Raw genomic sequence first — 13,270 nt, 5'->3', positions numbered from 1 at the left:
CTCTCTCTCTCTCTCTCTCTCTCTCTCTCTCTATCTATCTATCTATCTATCTATCTATCTATATCTATATCTATCTATCTATCTATCTATATATATATATATATATATATATATATATATATATATATATATATATATATATATATATATATATATATATATATACGAGTATATATATATATATATCAAGTTCATGTCATAGAGTCAAGGATATAAAATGTGTTCCACTGGTTTCTTTTTTAACTTTATTCAGTCATTCCAATATCATAACGACATACAATAACAAGGGTGAAGGTGAGTAACGAAAGTGAGGAGACGCCCGCACGGCACGCAGGACTGTGTGGCAGCGGGACGGCGTTGTCAGGGTGGGGATGGCAGCTGTGATGTGGCCCCGCTGACCCGTGTGTGTGTGTGTGTGTGTGTGTGTGTGTGTGTGTGTGTGTGTGTGTGTGTGTGTTTGTGTGTGAGTGACTCGTAGGTCAAGCTGCTCCTCGCAGACCTAGTTATAATATTCCCTGGACTCGGACTCCCTGGACTCGGACTCCCTGGACTCGTAGGAGCTAGAGTCGTAGTGAGCCTCGCCCGAGTACTTGACGTCCGCCACGTAGCCGGAGTCACCCTTCACTTTATATGTGACGGTCTGGCGGCGGCCGTCAGGCAGCTCGTTGTAGTAGGAGCCTTGAGTGTGGTCGCCGTCGCGCCTCTCCTCGTGGCCGAAGTCGTTGCCCTCGTCGTCTTTTACCTGGTAGCTGAATTCATACTTGGCCTCCTCGGAGGACGCGCCGTAGGAGTCCTGCAAGGAAGCAAAGTGCATCAGCGCGTGGTCGTGGCGGTGGTCGTCATGTCGGCAATGTTGAGTCACACTTTGGAACCCGATACTCGCCCAGCAGCCGCGGCCATTCCATGAAGTCCCTGGAGACCAGACGCTCCTGCAAAAGTGTGGGCCGCGCGGGACAACCTTTGGGGAGGTTGCCCCGCGCGGCCCACACTCCGAGAAGTATAACGATACCTACCTCGTGGGAGTGAGACCCCTCGGCGGCGGCAGCTGCCACCAGGGCCAGGAGGAAGAGAATCTGTGAGGGGGAGGAAGAGGATTGGTGAAGGAGTTGCAGAGGAGGCGAGAGCAGTGACTGGTGCACCGAAACGGGCCTCGAGATGTTCAGGCGCCCTTATAGGCAACATTTGAACGATAATTGCATTAGAGGCAGTGACAATGCAAGGCTTACCTTGGCAGTCATTGTGCAGTGGTGACGCAGGGAGTGTGGTAGCCTCAGGTGTCTGCACGTATATATACCTCGCACCGCGTGAAGTGACCGTTGATATTTTTGGCTGTGCCCGAATTCGTTTCATGTGTCGAGTACCGCGGAGCTTCCTGTTCCTCCTGACACACCAGACGTTTTTTTTTTTTTTTTAGAGGCGAGATTTCTAAAAAATATCGGGTTAGGTGTTGTTAAGATTTCTTCATTTTATCAAAATTCATAGACCGGTTTTAGAATGGGCGGCGCAATGGGTCATGGGTCACCGGCATGTAGGTCTGCTTAGCGGCTCCCGCTGGAGGTACTGGAGGCTCACTGCACGGGGCCTGTACTTGACACTCCATAGTACCCAGCAGTCTTGTCAGGCTCATCAAGTCAGGCTCATCATGTCAGGCTCATCATGTCAGGCTCATCAAGTCAGGCTCATCAAGTCAGGCTCATCATGTCAGGCTCATCATGTCAGGCTCATCATGTCAGGCTCATCAAGTCAGGCTCATCATGTCAGGCTCATCAAGTCAGGCTCATCATGTCAGGCTCATCATGTCAGGCTCATCATGTCAGGCTCATCAAGTCAGGCTCATCAAGTCAGGCTCATCAAGTCAGGCTCATCAAGTCAGGCTCATCATGTCAGGCTCATCAAGTCAGGCTCATCATGTCACCTGTCATATCAGACTCATCATGTCAGACACATTCTTTTTCTGTTTAACATTTTTCATTGTTCTTTTTTTTTTTTTCTTTTATTCATTAATATTATTTATCTTCAAAAGAATCTTTGAGTTTACTTTTTATTTCTCTCTCTCTCTCTCTCTCTCTCTCTCTCTCTCTCTCTCTCTCTCTCTCTCTCTCTCTCTCTCTCTCTCTCTCTCTCTCTGCGCGCCCCCTTCCCCCCTCACCACCCCTGCGCCTTCTGCACGAGTACCGCGGGTCGCTGATGAGGACAAACTCGTGTCGAGGAGACTGGCGAGTGAACCAGTGACTAACCGATGCTTTTTTGAGTCACCGTTAACCCTTGACTCAATTGTTCGTTATTACATCAGTGTGTTCCGGTGACTCTTGTCTTACCTGTTACTCTTTCCACCTGGTTTTTTTTTTTTTTTTTTTTTTTTTTTTTTTTTTTTTCCCTGGAAGCGAGCGCGTGGAGTAGTCTGGTTACCGCTTATCTAGTTACCTCTTGCCCCACTTCGCAAAGGAGACAGGTTTGCATCGCTATCCTATTACAGCCAATGTTTCACACGGCCTCTGTATACGAACAAATGCATTGCCACTTCCCTTCCTGCTTGTGAAACTGATCCTGTACCTGGGAAGGCTTCGTGAGTCCTGTGAAGGCAAACATGGCTCTGATGAATCTGATGTGAATAATCTTTGGCAACTCTCTTGTCTCATTAAATACTTACGTTATTTTTATTATTTTTTTTTTAGTTAATTTGTGTTATATAGTTTTACGTGAAAATACATATGGTTACCAGTATAGCAGGTTAACTTGATCAAAAACGCTACTCTTCACTGCCTTTGGTGCTCGTGAGAAGTGTGGTTGGTGAAAGAACATAACATAAGAGGATACGTAAGGGAAGCTCCAAGAAGCCGTCAGTCCTACACGCATGAAACGTACCGACCTATTTTCACCTATCATCCTCCTCCACAAATCTGTCTCGTCTTATTTTAAAGCTCCCTTGTGACTCCGCACTAACAACCTGATCACTGAGTCTATTCCATTCACTCACCAGTTCCTCCCTATCTTTTTTTTTTTTTGTCAAACCTAACTTCATCAAGCTTAATAAACCTACTATGTCTTATCCTATCCTGATTACTGACCCTGACAATCCTGCTTATGTCACCCCTGTTATATCTCCTATACCACTTAAATACCTCTATCAGATCCCCCCCTGTTAACTTATGTCTCTCAAAGGAAAGCCAAACTGAGAATCGGAGAGGAGAGATTACGAACGAAGTTTTGCAAGGGCGTGAACTAGAAGGGCAGCAGACAAAGGCCACAAGATCGGGGATAAAAAGGCAGGTTTACCGTAGATAACGTAACCGAGAGGAGAGATAAGCGGTTCTGCTTGAGCGACCTGGAACAGACGGGAAACAGACACGCTTACATGAAAAAAAAAAAAAAATGGGGAAAGATTTTAACAGTCTACCACGCAGCCAATACAATCTCAGAGAAGTTCACGACGCCTCACCAATATACTCTGTCGAATGCTTTCTCTAACACTTCCATTGGCCAAAACACGTCCTTACCTTTCGCAAAACACTCTCCTCACACACACACACACACACACGCACACACCTGGTCCTTATGCATGTATATTACCCCGTACAAAACACAATTTAACACTACATATAAAAATCTGCCTCGTATATCAGACTGAACTGCTGCTATGGGGTCAGAGGGCAGGCAGGGTGTGATGAAGGCCGCAGCCGCTAGAGGGAGGGAGGAGCACCTACCTTTTATGGCTCACGCGGGGGCGGCTCCTCTCCCTCGCCGCTTTTAACGTGCCAGCTTCACGCCATGTACTCGCCACTATCTTGACTCATGGCCCGGCAAGGTATGCAGCGCCACCTCACGTCACGTTTTCTTTCCAATTTTAAGCGCCCCTTTCCTCTCCTGTGTAGTAGCCCCAGGTGTGTTTACGAGGCCAGAAGTCACGTAGAAAATATATTGCCGTGAGGAGTCGTTATAGAATTAGTAAAAATGTTAGGGTGTTATATGGAAAGGCGTGTAACAGGATAGTGATTGTTTGATTGAGTGTGACTGATTGATTGGGTGATTGAATAACTGACTTGTTGATTGGTTAGTTGAATGACTGTTTGACTGGTAACTGGTTGACTGATTGACTGGTTGTTTGATTGGATGGATAGCTAGTTGATTTGATAACTACTTTACTTTTTGATTGCCTGGCTGTATGATTGATTGTATGGTGTGTTGGTGTTTTGGGTGACTGGATGAGTGATTGGTTGATCAACTGGTTGAGTAACTGATGGATTGACTGTTTGGGTGGTTGAATGAGTGAACGACTGGTTAACTGACTTACTGGCTGAATGACTAGTTGTTGACGGACGGACTGAATGGGTGAACGGCTGACTGACCCTGACTGACTGGCTGCTTTCAAATACCACAACAAGGAGCCAAAACAGAAAATCCACTGCAGACAACCATTTCAAAATAAACCACGAAAATTAACGAAATATTATACCTCATTAAAACTAAAGACCTGTAATTCCTTGACCAATGAAGACCACAATTAAAACCTTCCTGAGAGGCAACTACCTGACCATACCTGAGCAAAGAAAAAAAGTAAACGCCCATTCAGTTCATCACAGGTAGTTAGAGCAGGGAAGGGAGGAGTTTTAGTACAGAGACCGCGTATATAGTACAATATTTAGTGGGCCACAAACTCGCTACACTTCAAGATGCCAACCATGCACCGCTGTCTTCGTAACTTTCCACACAGCAAGGTCACTCGTCCAGCCCTTCCCTCAATGTGCGTGTGAGTGTGTAAGTGCCCTCCTTACATACTGTACCTCCCTCTCATGCCTTCAGGTGCGACAGGTAGATATATTAGAGGCAAGCTTCTGAAAGGGTGGGATGGGAATGAGGGTTAAAGAAAGGGAGGGAGGTGAAGGAGAGATGAGGTGAGGGAGTGAGAGGAGGAAGTGAAGGAGAGAGATGAGAAAAGGTGGTAAGAGAAAAGAGAATATGGATGGGCAGACAGGCGTACATACAGACAGAAAAGAAGATAGACAAGAGAAAGAAAGACGAACGGAAAAATAAAAGCGATCACAGACAAAAAAAACCGAGATAAGCAGACAGATAGATAGACCAGGAAAAATAAGCACCACATATTAACAGAAGCTTCATGAAGCCTCAGATATCATTATTATAGGTTTTAGATAAATTGTTCACAGGCCTGACTTGTTCTCGTCCCGTAAATAACAGAAAGTAAGCCATTGCGAAAGTGATGCAGGTGAATGTGTGTGTGTGTGTGTGTGTGTGTGTGTGTGTGTGTGTGTGTGTGTGTGTGTGTCTTGGCCTACAATTATAATTCCACGCGATGCAAACTTAGTAAAGGAGAGAGATAGGAATAAAAAGTTAACCTATTGCATAAACTTTGAGACTAAATCTGTTTTTATGCTCCCTGTTTACCGATGAGGTTATGGCGCCGCGGCAAAGAGGTCACGTGGCACTGGTTGGGATGAAGAGAGAGCGCCCTTCCTGTGGACAAAGGCAGACAGAGCACTGATTAGGCATTGCAGGGATGACTGTCAGGATATTCAGTGCCTCTTACTTGCCTCACCTGTTGCCACCTGGCCCTCTGACCTCCACTTATTATCAACTGATTCATATCTGACCTGGCCCGTTTATTGTTTGGGTTTAATATTCTTTGTTTTTATTTTGTTTTGTTTTTTTGTTTTTTTCATTTATTTTACTTTAATTAGTTTTCATCGGTGATATTTTGTTTTTGTGTCTTCAGTGTGTGTGTGTGTGTGTGTGTGTGTGTGTGTGTGTGTGTGTGTGTGTGTGTGTGTGTGTGTGTGTGTGTGTGTGTGTGTGTGTGTGCTGTGCGCCTCACTTAGTCATCGTTGTTGTCCTTTCTGTTCTTCTTTCTCCTCCTCCTCCTCCTCCTGATGAACAAACACACTTAAACTCCCCACACCTCAGAAAAATGTCAAGCCAACCAAACCCACCAAACCACCACTCTAATATTAATTCATTGACCTAAGACACACCAGCGACAACAAAGGGTCACATGGAGCTGTCACCTTTTCGAACGGTACACAGAATCAACACTACTTAACCTGCCACAGAATTAACACACTCTCCCTCCCCACCAGTCCCCGGCAGTACGCACACAAACAGCAATGTGTACAGCACCAGACACAGCATCTAGATCGAACACACGTTGGTCTGTAGCAGCAGGAGCAGGTTACAGTTAGCAGGTTCTTGGCAGGTTGGAGAAAAAGAATTGTACAGGGAAAAAGTTGTCTCGAGCACTGACTCCGTAAATAGTTTTGGTAGAACAGGCACGCATTCTGAGAGGGATTGCTCAGAGATATGAGTGTAAAAAAAAGAACAAGCACAAGTAACCTAGCATGAATTTATTTTACGAAGACTACTTTTTTTATTCATTATCTTTGTCTTGTTTTACTTGCATTTTTATTATTTTGTTCGTTTCTATTTACTTATATATATTTATTCATTTTATTTATTGCTTTTATTTTTGTATTTGTTCTTTCTATTTTTCATTTTTTTTTTTATTTATTTATTTATTTATCATTTCATTTATTTATCTTTATTCATTTATTCTTTGCTAGGACCCCTTAGTCTTGCGGTGCCTCACAGACCACTCGTCATGCAGCACAGTGATGGCTGACAGTCGAGTAGTGGCACTCTGGCCTCCGCTGTGTATACCACGTTCCTTCTGTTTCAAGTCCTCTGATCTGCCAAGTCAAACCAGTTGCCAGATTTTGCAAGATCCCCGCCAGATCAGAGACTCCATTTTCTGCGACAAAATCTTGACGTACGCACCCAGTATCCATTCAGTTCAATTTCATGGGCACATTCCACTCTTAAATTGGAACAAAAGAAAACGGAGGAAAAAGAAAAACGCAGCAAGTAACATTTCCTCCGACAGTTATTCTGCATAAATCCATGTCTTCGATTTCTTACGAGTTTCTGCTATGAAGGTTTGCGACCATGAAGCTGAATAGTAATCTTCCTTTGAACTATGACAGCTAAGCGGCGGGACTTTTCTTCCTGTGTGTGTGTGTGTGTGTGTGTGTGTGTGTGTGTGTGTGTGTGTGTGTGTGTATACGAAAGAGCGCGAGAGGTCACCACACCAAAGAGAAAACGAGGCTGTTGTAATGCGTAGACTTTAATAAATAAGGGCTCTGTGTGCATACATAAATACATAAGCATACATATATCACTTTGCACAAATGGTATATACAATGATGGGCTACAAGAGGGAAAAAAGAAAAAATAGAGCGGGATATCCAAAAAAGGAGTCTCGGAAAATGAAAACTAAAGAACCGTTGCGAGGAAGACAATGAGAACAAGGGAAGTGGCTGAACCAGATAAAGCAACGAGTGAAGAGGAGGAGAGTGAGGTAACGAAGAAAGGGAAAGTGAACAAAAGATTCTCACAGGGAAACGAAAGCAAAAGTGGTAAAACTAGATAAAGAAAAGAAAAAAAACGGAGACGAAAGGAATTGAACGGCATCCTTACAACGTACTAGACAAGGCAAAGATAAAAAAAAGATAAAAGCGAGAGAAAAGCGAAAAGGCAAGAGTGAAAGACAACCTTTTTACAACGAACTCAAATCAGGGTTCAGATAAGCTTGGGTCTGTCTGTATGTATGTCTGTCTTGCATCAGGGAGAGGAAAGCTCCTTCACACTCTCACAGGACTTACTGGGGCGTGCCGTAGGTCCTCCTTGGCGGTGCGTAGCTGGGCTGGGGAGGAGCATAGGATGGGCGAGGAGGAGGAGCATAGACTGGTGCCTCCTCGGACTCCTCGGACTCAGGGGCGCTGTAGGTGGGCTGGGGGGGACCGTAGGACTCCCTTGACTCCTCAGACTCCGGGTACTGAGCCTCGCCCTCGTAGGTGACCTCAGCGATGTAGCCTGAGTCACCGTCCACGTAGTAGGTCACCTTCTGCAGGCGGCCGTCAGGGAGCTGCACGGAGTAGGATCCCTTGGTGTTGTCGTATTCGCGCTCCTCCTGGTGGTCGAAGTCGTTGCCGGAGTAGTGGTCCTCCACTTCCCAGTTGAAGGCGTATTTAGGGGGGTCCTCTACCTCCTCGGACGATTCCTGTTGGGGGGAAAAGGAGAGGGACTGATGAGCATAGCCAGGTGTCAATGAAGAAATATATGTAATGGTTGACAGGCAGATAAGCAGACACACAGACCGTTAGATACTAAATAGGTAGATGCACAAACAGATAGAAATAATGAGATGAGAATAAAGATGCTATTTTTTCAACATCATTTCACCGTTTGTAGGTAAAAAAAAATAAAGATGCGATCACTTCACATTAGGTTAGGTTAGGTTAAGTTGGATCAGGTTAGGTTAACTTACCGGGGCGGAGTAGACAGGGCGTGGGGGCTCAGGGGCGCTGTAGGAAGGAGGGGGTGGTGGAGGCGGAGGGGGAGCGCCGTAGGTAGGGCGTGGGCGCTTGTCGGCGGCTGCGAGGGCCACCACCGCCAGGAGGAGGACGACCTGGGGGTGGGGAAGGGCGGAATGATGAGTGTGTGTGTGTGTGTGTGTGTGTGTGTGTGTGTGTGTGTGTGTGTGTGTGTGTGGGTGTGTGTGTATAAATATCTGTCTATATGTATGTATGTATGCTTGCCTGTTTGTCTGGCTGGATGGATGGATTGATGTATGGATGAATTGGCTGACTGGCTGCCTGTCTGTCTGTCTGTCTGTCTGTCTGTCTAGCTGTCTGGTTGGCTGACTGACTGGGTGTCTGTTTGTCTTTGTGCACACATTTCAACTCGTTCAATTTCATGCATGGAGAGAGGAAAAGAGGTAATAGACAAAGAGACAGACACAGACAGACGTACAGAGACACACAAAGATAGACAGAAAGAAATAGAGATCCTGAAGAAAGACAACAGGATTCAGAGAGAGAGAGAGAGAGAGAGAGAGAGAGAGAGAGAGAGAGAGAGAGAGAGAGAGAGAGAGAGAGAGAGAGAGAGAGAGAGAGAGAGAAGAAAAAAAAGAGAAACAAAAAGAGAAGAAATAAAGAGATAAACAAACACAAACAAACACAAAAAAAGAGAAAGAAGACAAAACCCAGCAAGACAAAGAGAAATAAAGAGATGAACTGACATACAAGCACGACAAGCACACAGAAAAAAGAAGACACACCCAACAGAACACAGAGAAACACAGAGAAATAGAGACAGGTGAGCACAAGAGACCACGTACTTTAGTGTTCATGGCAGAGGCTTTCCGGGAGTACTGGTGCTATGCCTTGGGTCACTCTACCTTATATTTATACTGCAAGAGTGGGTCGGGGCTAAGGCGGGGCGGGAAGGGCTGGCGGGAAGGAAGGACGGGCGTTTTGGAGAGGAAGGAGAGCGGGGGCAGGGGAGAGGGGCGGGCAAGAGAGATGTCTAGGTCACAGAAGGACTGGCGACGCGTGGGCGGAGGCGTGGGCGTGGCAGCATAGGGTCGTAAAGAGAAGGAAGGTGAAGGAGGTGAAAGAAAGATCAATTAATGGGCAAAACATGGGCGTAATCTGCAGTTGAGACCGTGAGTGAAGGTGAAATCCACGGCAGGTGAAGGAGGGAGGAAGGGGAGTGATAGAGGGCACGTAGGCTTGTGGGGTGGACAGGTGAGGTTAATTGGGCCAGGTAGTAATGGATATACGTTCCTCTGCTATTGAGTTAAGGTAGTAAGCTAGGTGAGGTACTAACGATGTAGGCTCTTGCATCAGTTAGGTTAGAGTAGGTTAAGTTACACTGGTTTAGATAAGATTAGGTTTGGTTACGTTAGGTTGCACTAGATAGGTTAGGTTAGATTAAATTAGGCGAGTTTAGGTTAAGTTAGACTAGTTCAGATTAGGTAAGACTAGTTTTGATAAGGTTAGACCAGGATTGGTTAGTTTAAGTTAGACTAATTTACATACGGTTAAGCCAGATTAGATTAGGTTAGGGTACCTTAGATACGGTTAAGCCAGTTTAGGGCAGTTGAGACTAGATAGGTTAGACTATGACTGATTAAACTAGACAAGCATAGGTCAGGTTAAACTAGATTAGGTTGAACTAGATGAGATTAGGTTAAGTTAGACTATAGATAAGGTTAAGTTAGGTTAGGTTAGGTTAGGTTGAACTAGATAAGATTAAGTTAGGTTATACAGATATATAGATAAGGTTAGGTTAGGTTAGGCTAATAAAGTTAAGTTAAAGTGATATAGTTACTCGTATAGTCAGTCAAATTGTCTTAATGTCTCTCTTCCCACGCGATTTAGAAGCACGTGTCCTCGCTGGAATGTCTTCTGGAGCCACTTACGTTTTTTGTTTACTCTCGTTTTCTCTATATTTTTTTCTTGCCTTCCTTCTGTGAGAGCGGCGCAGGAACCTTGTCTTTCTCTCCTCTCTCTCTCTCTCTCTCTCTCTCTCTCTCTCTCTCTCTCTCTCTCTCTCTCTCTCTCTCTCTCTCTCGTCTCTCTCTCAAGGGCATTTCTCAGGGTCGTCTTCGCGGGAAGGAGAAGGAGGAGGAGGAGGAGGAGGAGGAGAAAATAAGAGCATGTAATAATAGAGGTCACTGAATTTTTATTAGGTGCCTCTATCGCGATGTAGTACGTGTGTGTGTGTGTGTGTGTGTGTGTGTGTGTTAGGAGGTCTAAGCTCACACACACACACACACACACACACACACACACACACACACACACACACACACACACACACCATCTAAGCTAAAAGTATAAGACGAAACAACAGGAATATAAGGGTCTTTCCATATCAACAAGTAGCACGCGGAGAGAAACTCAAGGAAGACCAAACAGAAACAATTGCTGACTTAATTACCCTTTTACGAATTAGTACACGAGAACAGCACAATGTAAAAGGAAACACAATGAAAACAAATGAACGAAATGGGATTACTTGCCAAAGAAAACGAGGCAAGGTGCGCCGTCTGCTACATTACGTTCCATATTTCAACACTGCGCAAATTGATCCTTTAAAAACTTGAACCGCATTCTTAAACACTTCAATTTGCCTTGACCACTTCTAACAGGCTGTAGTGGACGCTCATAGTATTCTAAAGTGCTTTTAATTGTGTTTTCATATTCCAGTGAGTGTTTAATTAAGACTCTGAAGAACTTTGATCGCATTCCCTAACACTTAAATTTGCCTCCAACATTTTTAAGTCTTTAGTGGACGCTCGTAGGATTTTCAAGTGCGTTTGATTGTGTTCTCATGTTACAGTAAGAGTTGATAAAGATTCTGTAAAACTTGGAACATTCCCCAATTTCTCACCACTTCTGACAGGCTCTAGTGGACGCTATTAGGATTTTCAAGTATTTATAAGTGTGTTTTCGTGCTTCCCTTGAGAGTTCAACAAAGATTCAGTAGGACTTACATCGCATTCTCCAACACTTTACTTTACCTCGACCATTTCAACACGCTCTAGTGCACGCTATCAGAATCTTCAAATACGTCTAAGTGTGCTTCCATGCCTCCACTGACAGCTTAACAAAGACTGCATCGTCGATAGAAAAAAAAAAAAAAAAAAAAAGAGGCATGAAAACCTGGCCAGTCATCTCCGTGGCCAGTGAAAATTAGTCCTGGCGAGAGAACAAAGCATTTCAAAACACGGGGCTGTGAACTATGCAAGGAGATGATAGAGAAGATCACTCCCAACCGCCACACTCTCGCCTTCATCCCCCGCTCGTCTGCGTAAGGCGAAAGAAAAACACCAGCAGCAAGTTCTAGTTTTTTAATAGAGTGATGAGTAAAAGGTAACGGTTAAGTTGTGATATATGTACAGGTTACCCGCGTGTTACCTGTATAGCATCCTCTTGTCTACCTGCGTGTATGTTGAAACTCGCTCTCAGGTTGGGAGCTCAAATAAGTGAGTACGCACGTATGTTGTAATGCGTTCATGTTTCTGGGATTACGTGTATACTAGTGGTTCTTGTACACACCTGCGTGCTACCTGGTAATCAGCCACGCACAGGTACAGCACTGGTAGGTCAGGAGGGTGGAAAAAATATAGGTGTGTGAAGAGAGTGTTAGAAGTATTATGCAGGTTAATGGTGTCAGGTGATGGAGTTGTGAATGGAATGGTTGATGGCAGGTGTTGTGTTTGTTGTGTTGTGTTGTGTTGTGGAGAGATGGAGATGGAAAGGAGTTGTTAGTGAGACTCATGGAAGTAGAATATGAAAGTAATGAAAAATTTAGAATATTGAAGAAATTAATAAAGAAATCAAGAGTAAAGGAAAAGAAACGAGAACTGGAGAGAAAAATTAAAGAAGAGGTAATAGAATAAGAACATAACTGAAATTTGAGAATACTAAAAAAAGAAAAAGAAAAACAAAACAAAGTAAATATAAAAGAAAACAGAGAAGAGAAGAAGAGGATGATATAAGAATGTGAAAGAATCAGAAGGAAAAAGAGGAAAAGAAAAAAGAAACTATTAAAGGAAAAAGGAAAGGAGGAAGAGGAGGAGAAACCGACTGTACTAATCAACTAATTATATTTTGGCGCCCAGGAGGAGGCAAAGGAGGAGGAGGAGGAAGAGGAGAACACAAACGAGGACAAGGAGGAAAAAAGGAGCGGGTACTGATGCAAGGAGAACACGCCCACGTCCATCTCAAAGACACGAAAGCCTCGGCCCGGCGTGGGAAAACTGACCCTGCAAGTTTCCGACAGTTTCAACTTTTCCCACAAATTCTACACCACCGCCGCTCAGCCTTGGCATTTCCGGGCGCTGAGGTGCGGCGCGTGCTGGGAACTGATTACCCTCAGGCCTAATAAACTGCTCGGAGGCCTATGGAGCTGTGTTGGATTTCTCTTTCTTCATTTTGACGTTGGTTTTTGTGAGATTGACTTTCGTTCGTGTTTTGTAAAAGATGTCAGGGAGGTTTTTTTTTTTGTTTGTTTGTTTGTTTGTTTGTTTGGTCTTGTTGTTTTATCTGTTCCATTTGTTCGTTCTTTAATTGGTTTGTTTGTTGGTTACTCATCTGTTCTTAGTCACTGATTTTATTTTTCTTTGTGTGTGTGTGTGTGTGTGTGTGTGTGTGTGTGTGTGTGTGTGTGTGTGTGTGTGTGTGTGTGTGTGTGTGTGTGTGTGTGTCTGTCCGTATCTCTGTATGTATGTGTGTATGTATGTATGTCAGTCTGTTTGTTTGTCTGTCTGTCTGCTTATATATGTGTGTATGTATGTGTGGATTATGCAATACGGTGTTCGAAAAAACCAGTGGGCCGTGCAAGGAATCCAGGTTACGGCAAGTTAGGTTCAGATTCCATCGCAAGTGTTTAATAGTGTTTAATTGAGTAC

General features: G+C 44.4%; 3 protein-coding genes across 3 annotated transcripts; 1 reads left to right on the top strand and 2 right to left on the bottom strand.

Moving 5' to 3' along the window:
* Nucleotides 1–231: 231 nt before the first annotated feature.
* On the bottom strand, nucleotides 232–1,319 carry LOC135115669 (pro-resilin-like). Its single transcript, XM_064032590.1, has 3 exons — nucleotides 1,227–1,319; nucleotides 1,014–1,073; nucleotides 232–793 (listed from the first exon to the last, which is right to left on the bottom strand). The coding sequence occupies exons 1-3, from the start codon at nucleotides 1,236–1,238 to the stop codon at nucleotides 500–502; spliced, it is 366 nt and encodes a 121-aa protein (XP_063888660.1). The 5' UTR covers nucleotides 1,239–1,319; the 3' UTR covers nucleotides 232–499.
* A 194-nt stretch (nucleotides 1,320–1,513) lies between these two features.
* LOC135115624 (uncharacterized) lies at nucleotides 1,514–6,148 on the top strand. Its single transcript, XM_064032551.1, has 2 exons — nucleotides 1,514–1,868; nucleotides 6,093–6,148. The coding sequence occupies exons 1-2, from the start codon at nucleotides 1,514–1,516 to the stop codon at nucleotides 6,146–6,148; spliced, it is 411 nt and encodes a 136-aa protein (XP_063888621.1).
* A 968-nt stretch (nucleotides 6,149–7,116) lies between these two features.
* Nucleotides 7,117–9,234, bottom strand: LOC135115242 (uncharacterized). The gene is made up of 3 exons (XM_064031787.1): nucleotides 9,188–9,234; nucleotides 8,336–8,476; nucleotides 7,117–8,068 (listed from the first exon to the last, which is right to left on the bottom strand). The coding sequence occupies exons 1-3, from the start codon at nucleotides 9,197–9,199 to the stop codon at nucleotides 7,667–7,669; spliced, it is 555 nt and encodes a 184-aa protein (XP_063887857.1). The 5' UTR covers nucleotides 9,200–9,234; the 3' UTR covers nucleotides 7,117–7,666.
* Nucleotides 9,235–13,270: the final 4,036 nt, after the last annotated feature.

The sequence above is a fragment of the Scylla paramamosain genome, chromosome 29, assembly GCF_035594125.1.
Source record: "Scylla paramamosain isolate STU-SP2022 chromosome 29, ASM3559412v1, whole genome shotgun sequence".
Taxonomy (NCBI): Eukaryota; Metazoa; Arthropoda; class Malacostraca; order Decapoda; family Portunidae; genus Scylla; species Scylla paramamosain.
The sequence above is the reverse complement of the archived record's forward strand: the minus strand, read 5'-3'. Positions and strand labels throughout refer to the sequence as shown.

Excerpts from the sequence above, each read along its gene's own strand:
- LOC135115669 (XM_064032590.1), bottom strand. Across the intron at positions 794-1,013 it reads AGGGGTCTCACTCCCACGAG|GACTCCTACGGCGCGTCCTC; the intron begins GTAGGTATCGTT and ends GCTTCCTTGCAG.
- LOC135115624 (XM_064032551.1), top strand. The coding sequence starts at position 1,514 with ATGGGTCACCGGCATGTAGGTCTGCTTAGCGGCTCCCGCTGGAGGTAC. Across the intron at positions 1,869-6,092 it reads CATCAAGTCAGGCTCATCAA|TCCCCGGCAGTACGCACACA; the intron begins GTCAGGCTCATC and ends CCTCCCCACCAG.
- LOC135115242 (XM_064031787.1), bottom strand. Across the intron at positions 8,069-8,335 it reads GCCCTGTCTACTCCGCCCCG|GAATCGTCCGAGGAGGTAGA; the intron begins GTAAGTTAACCT and ends TCCCCCCAACAG.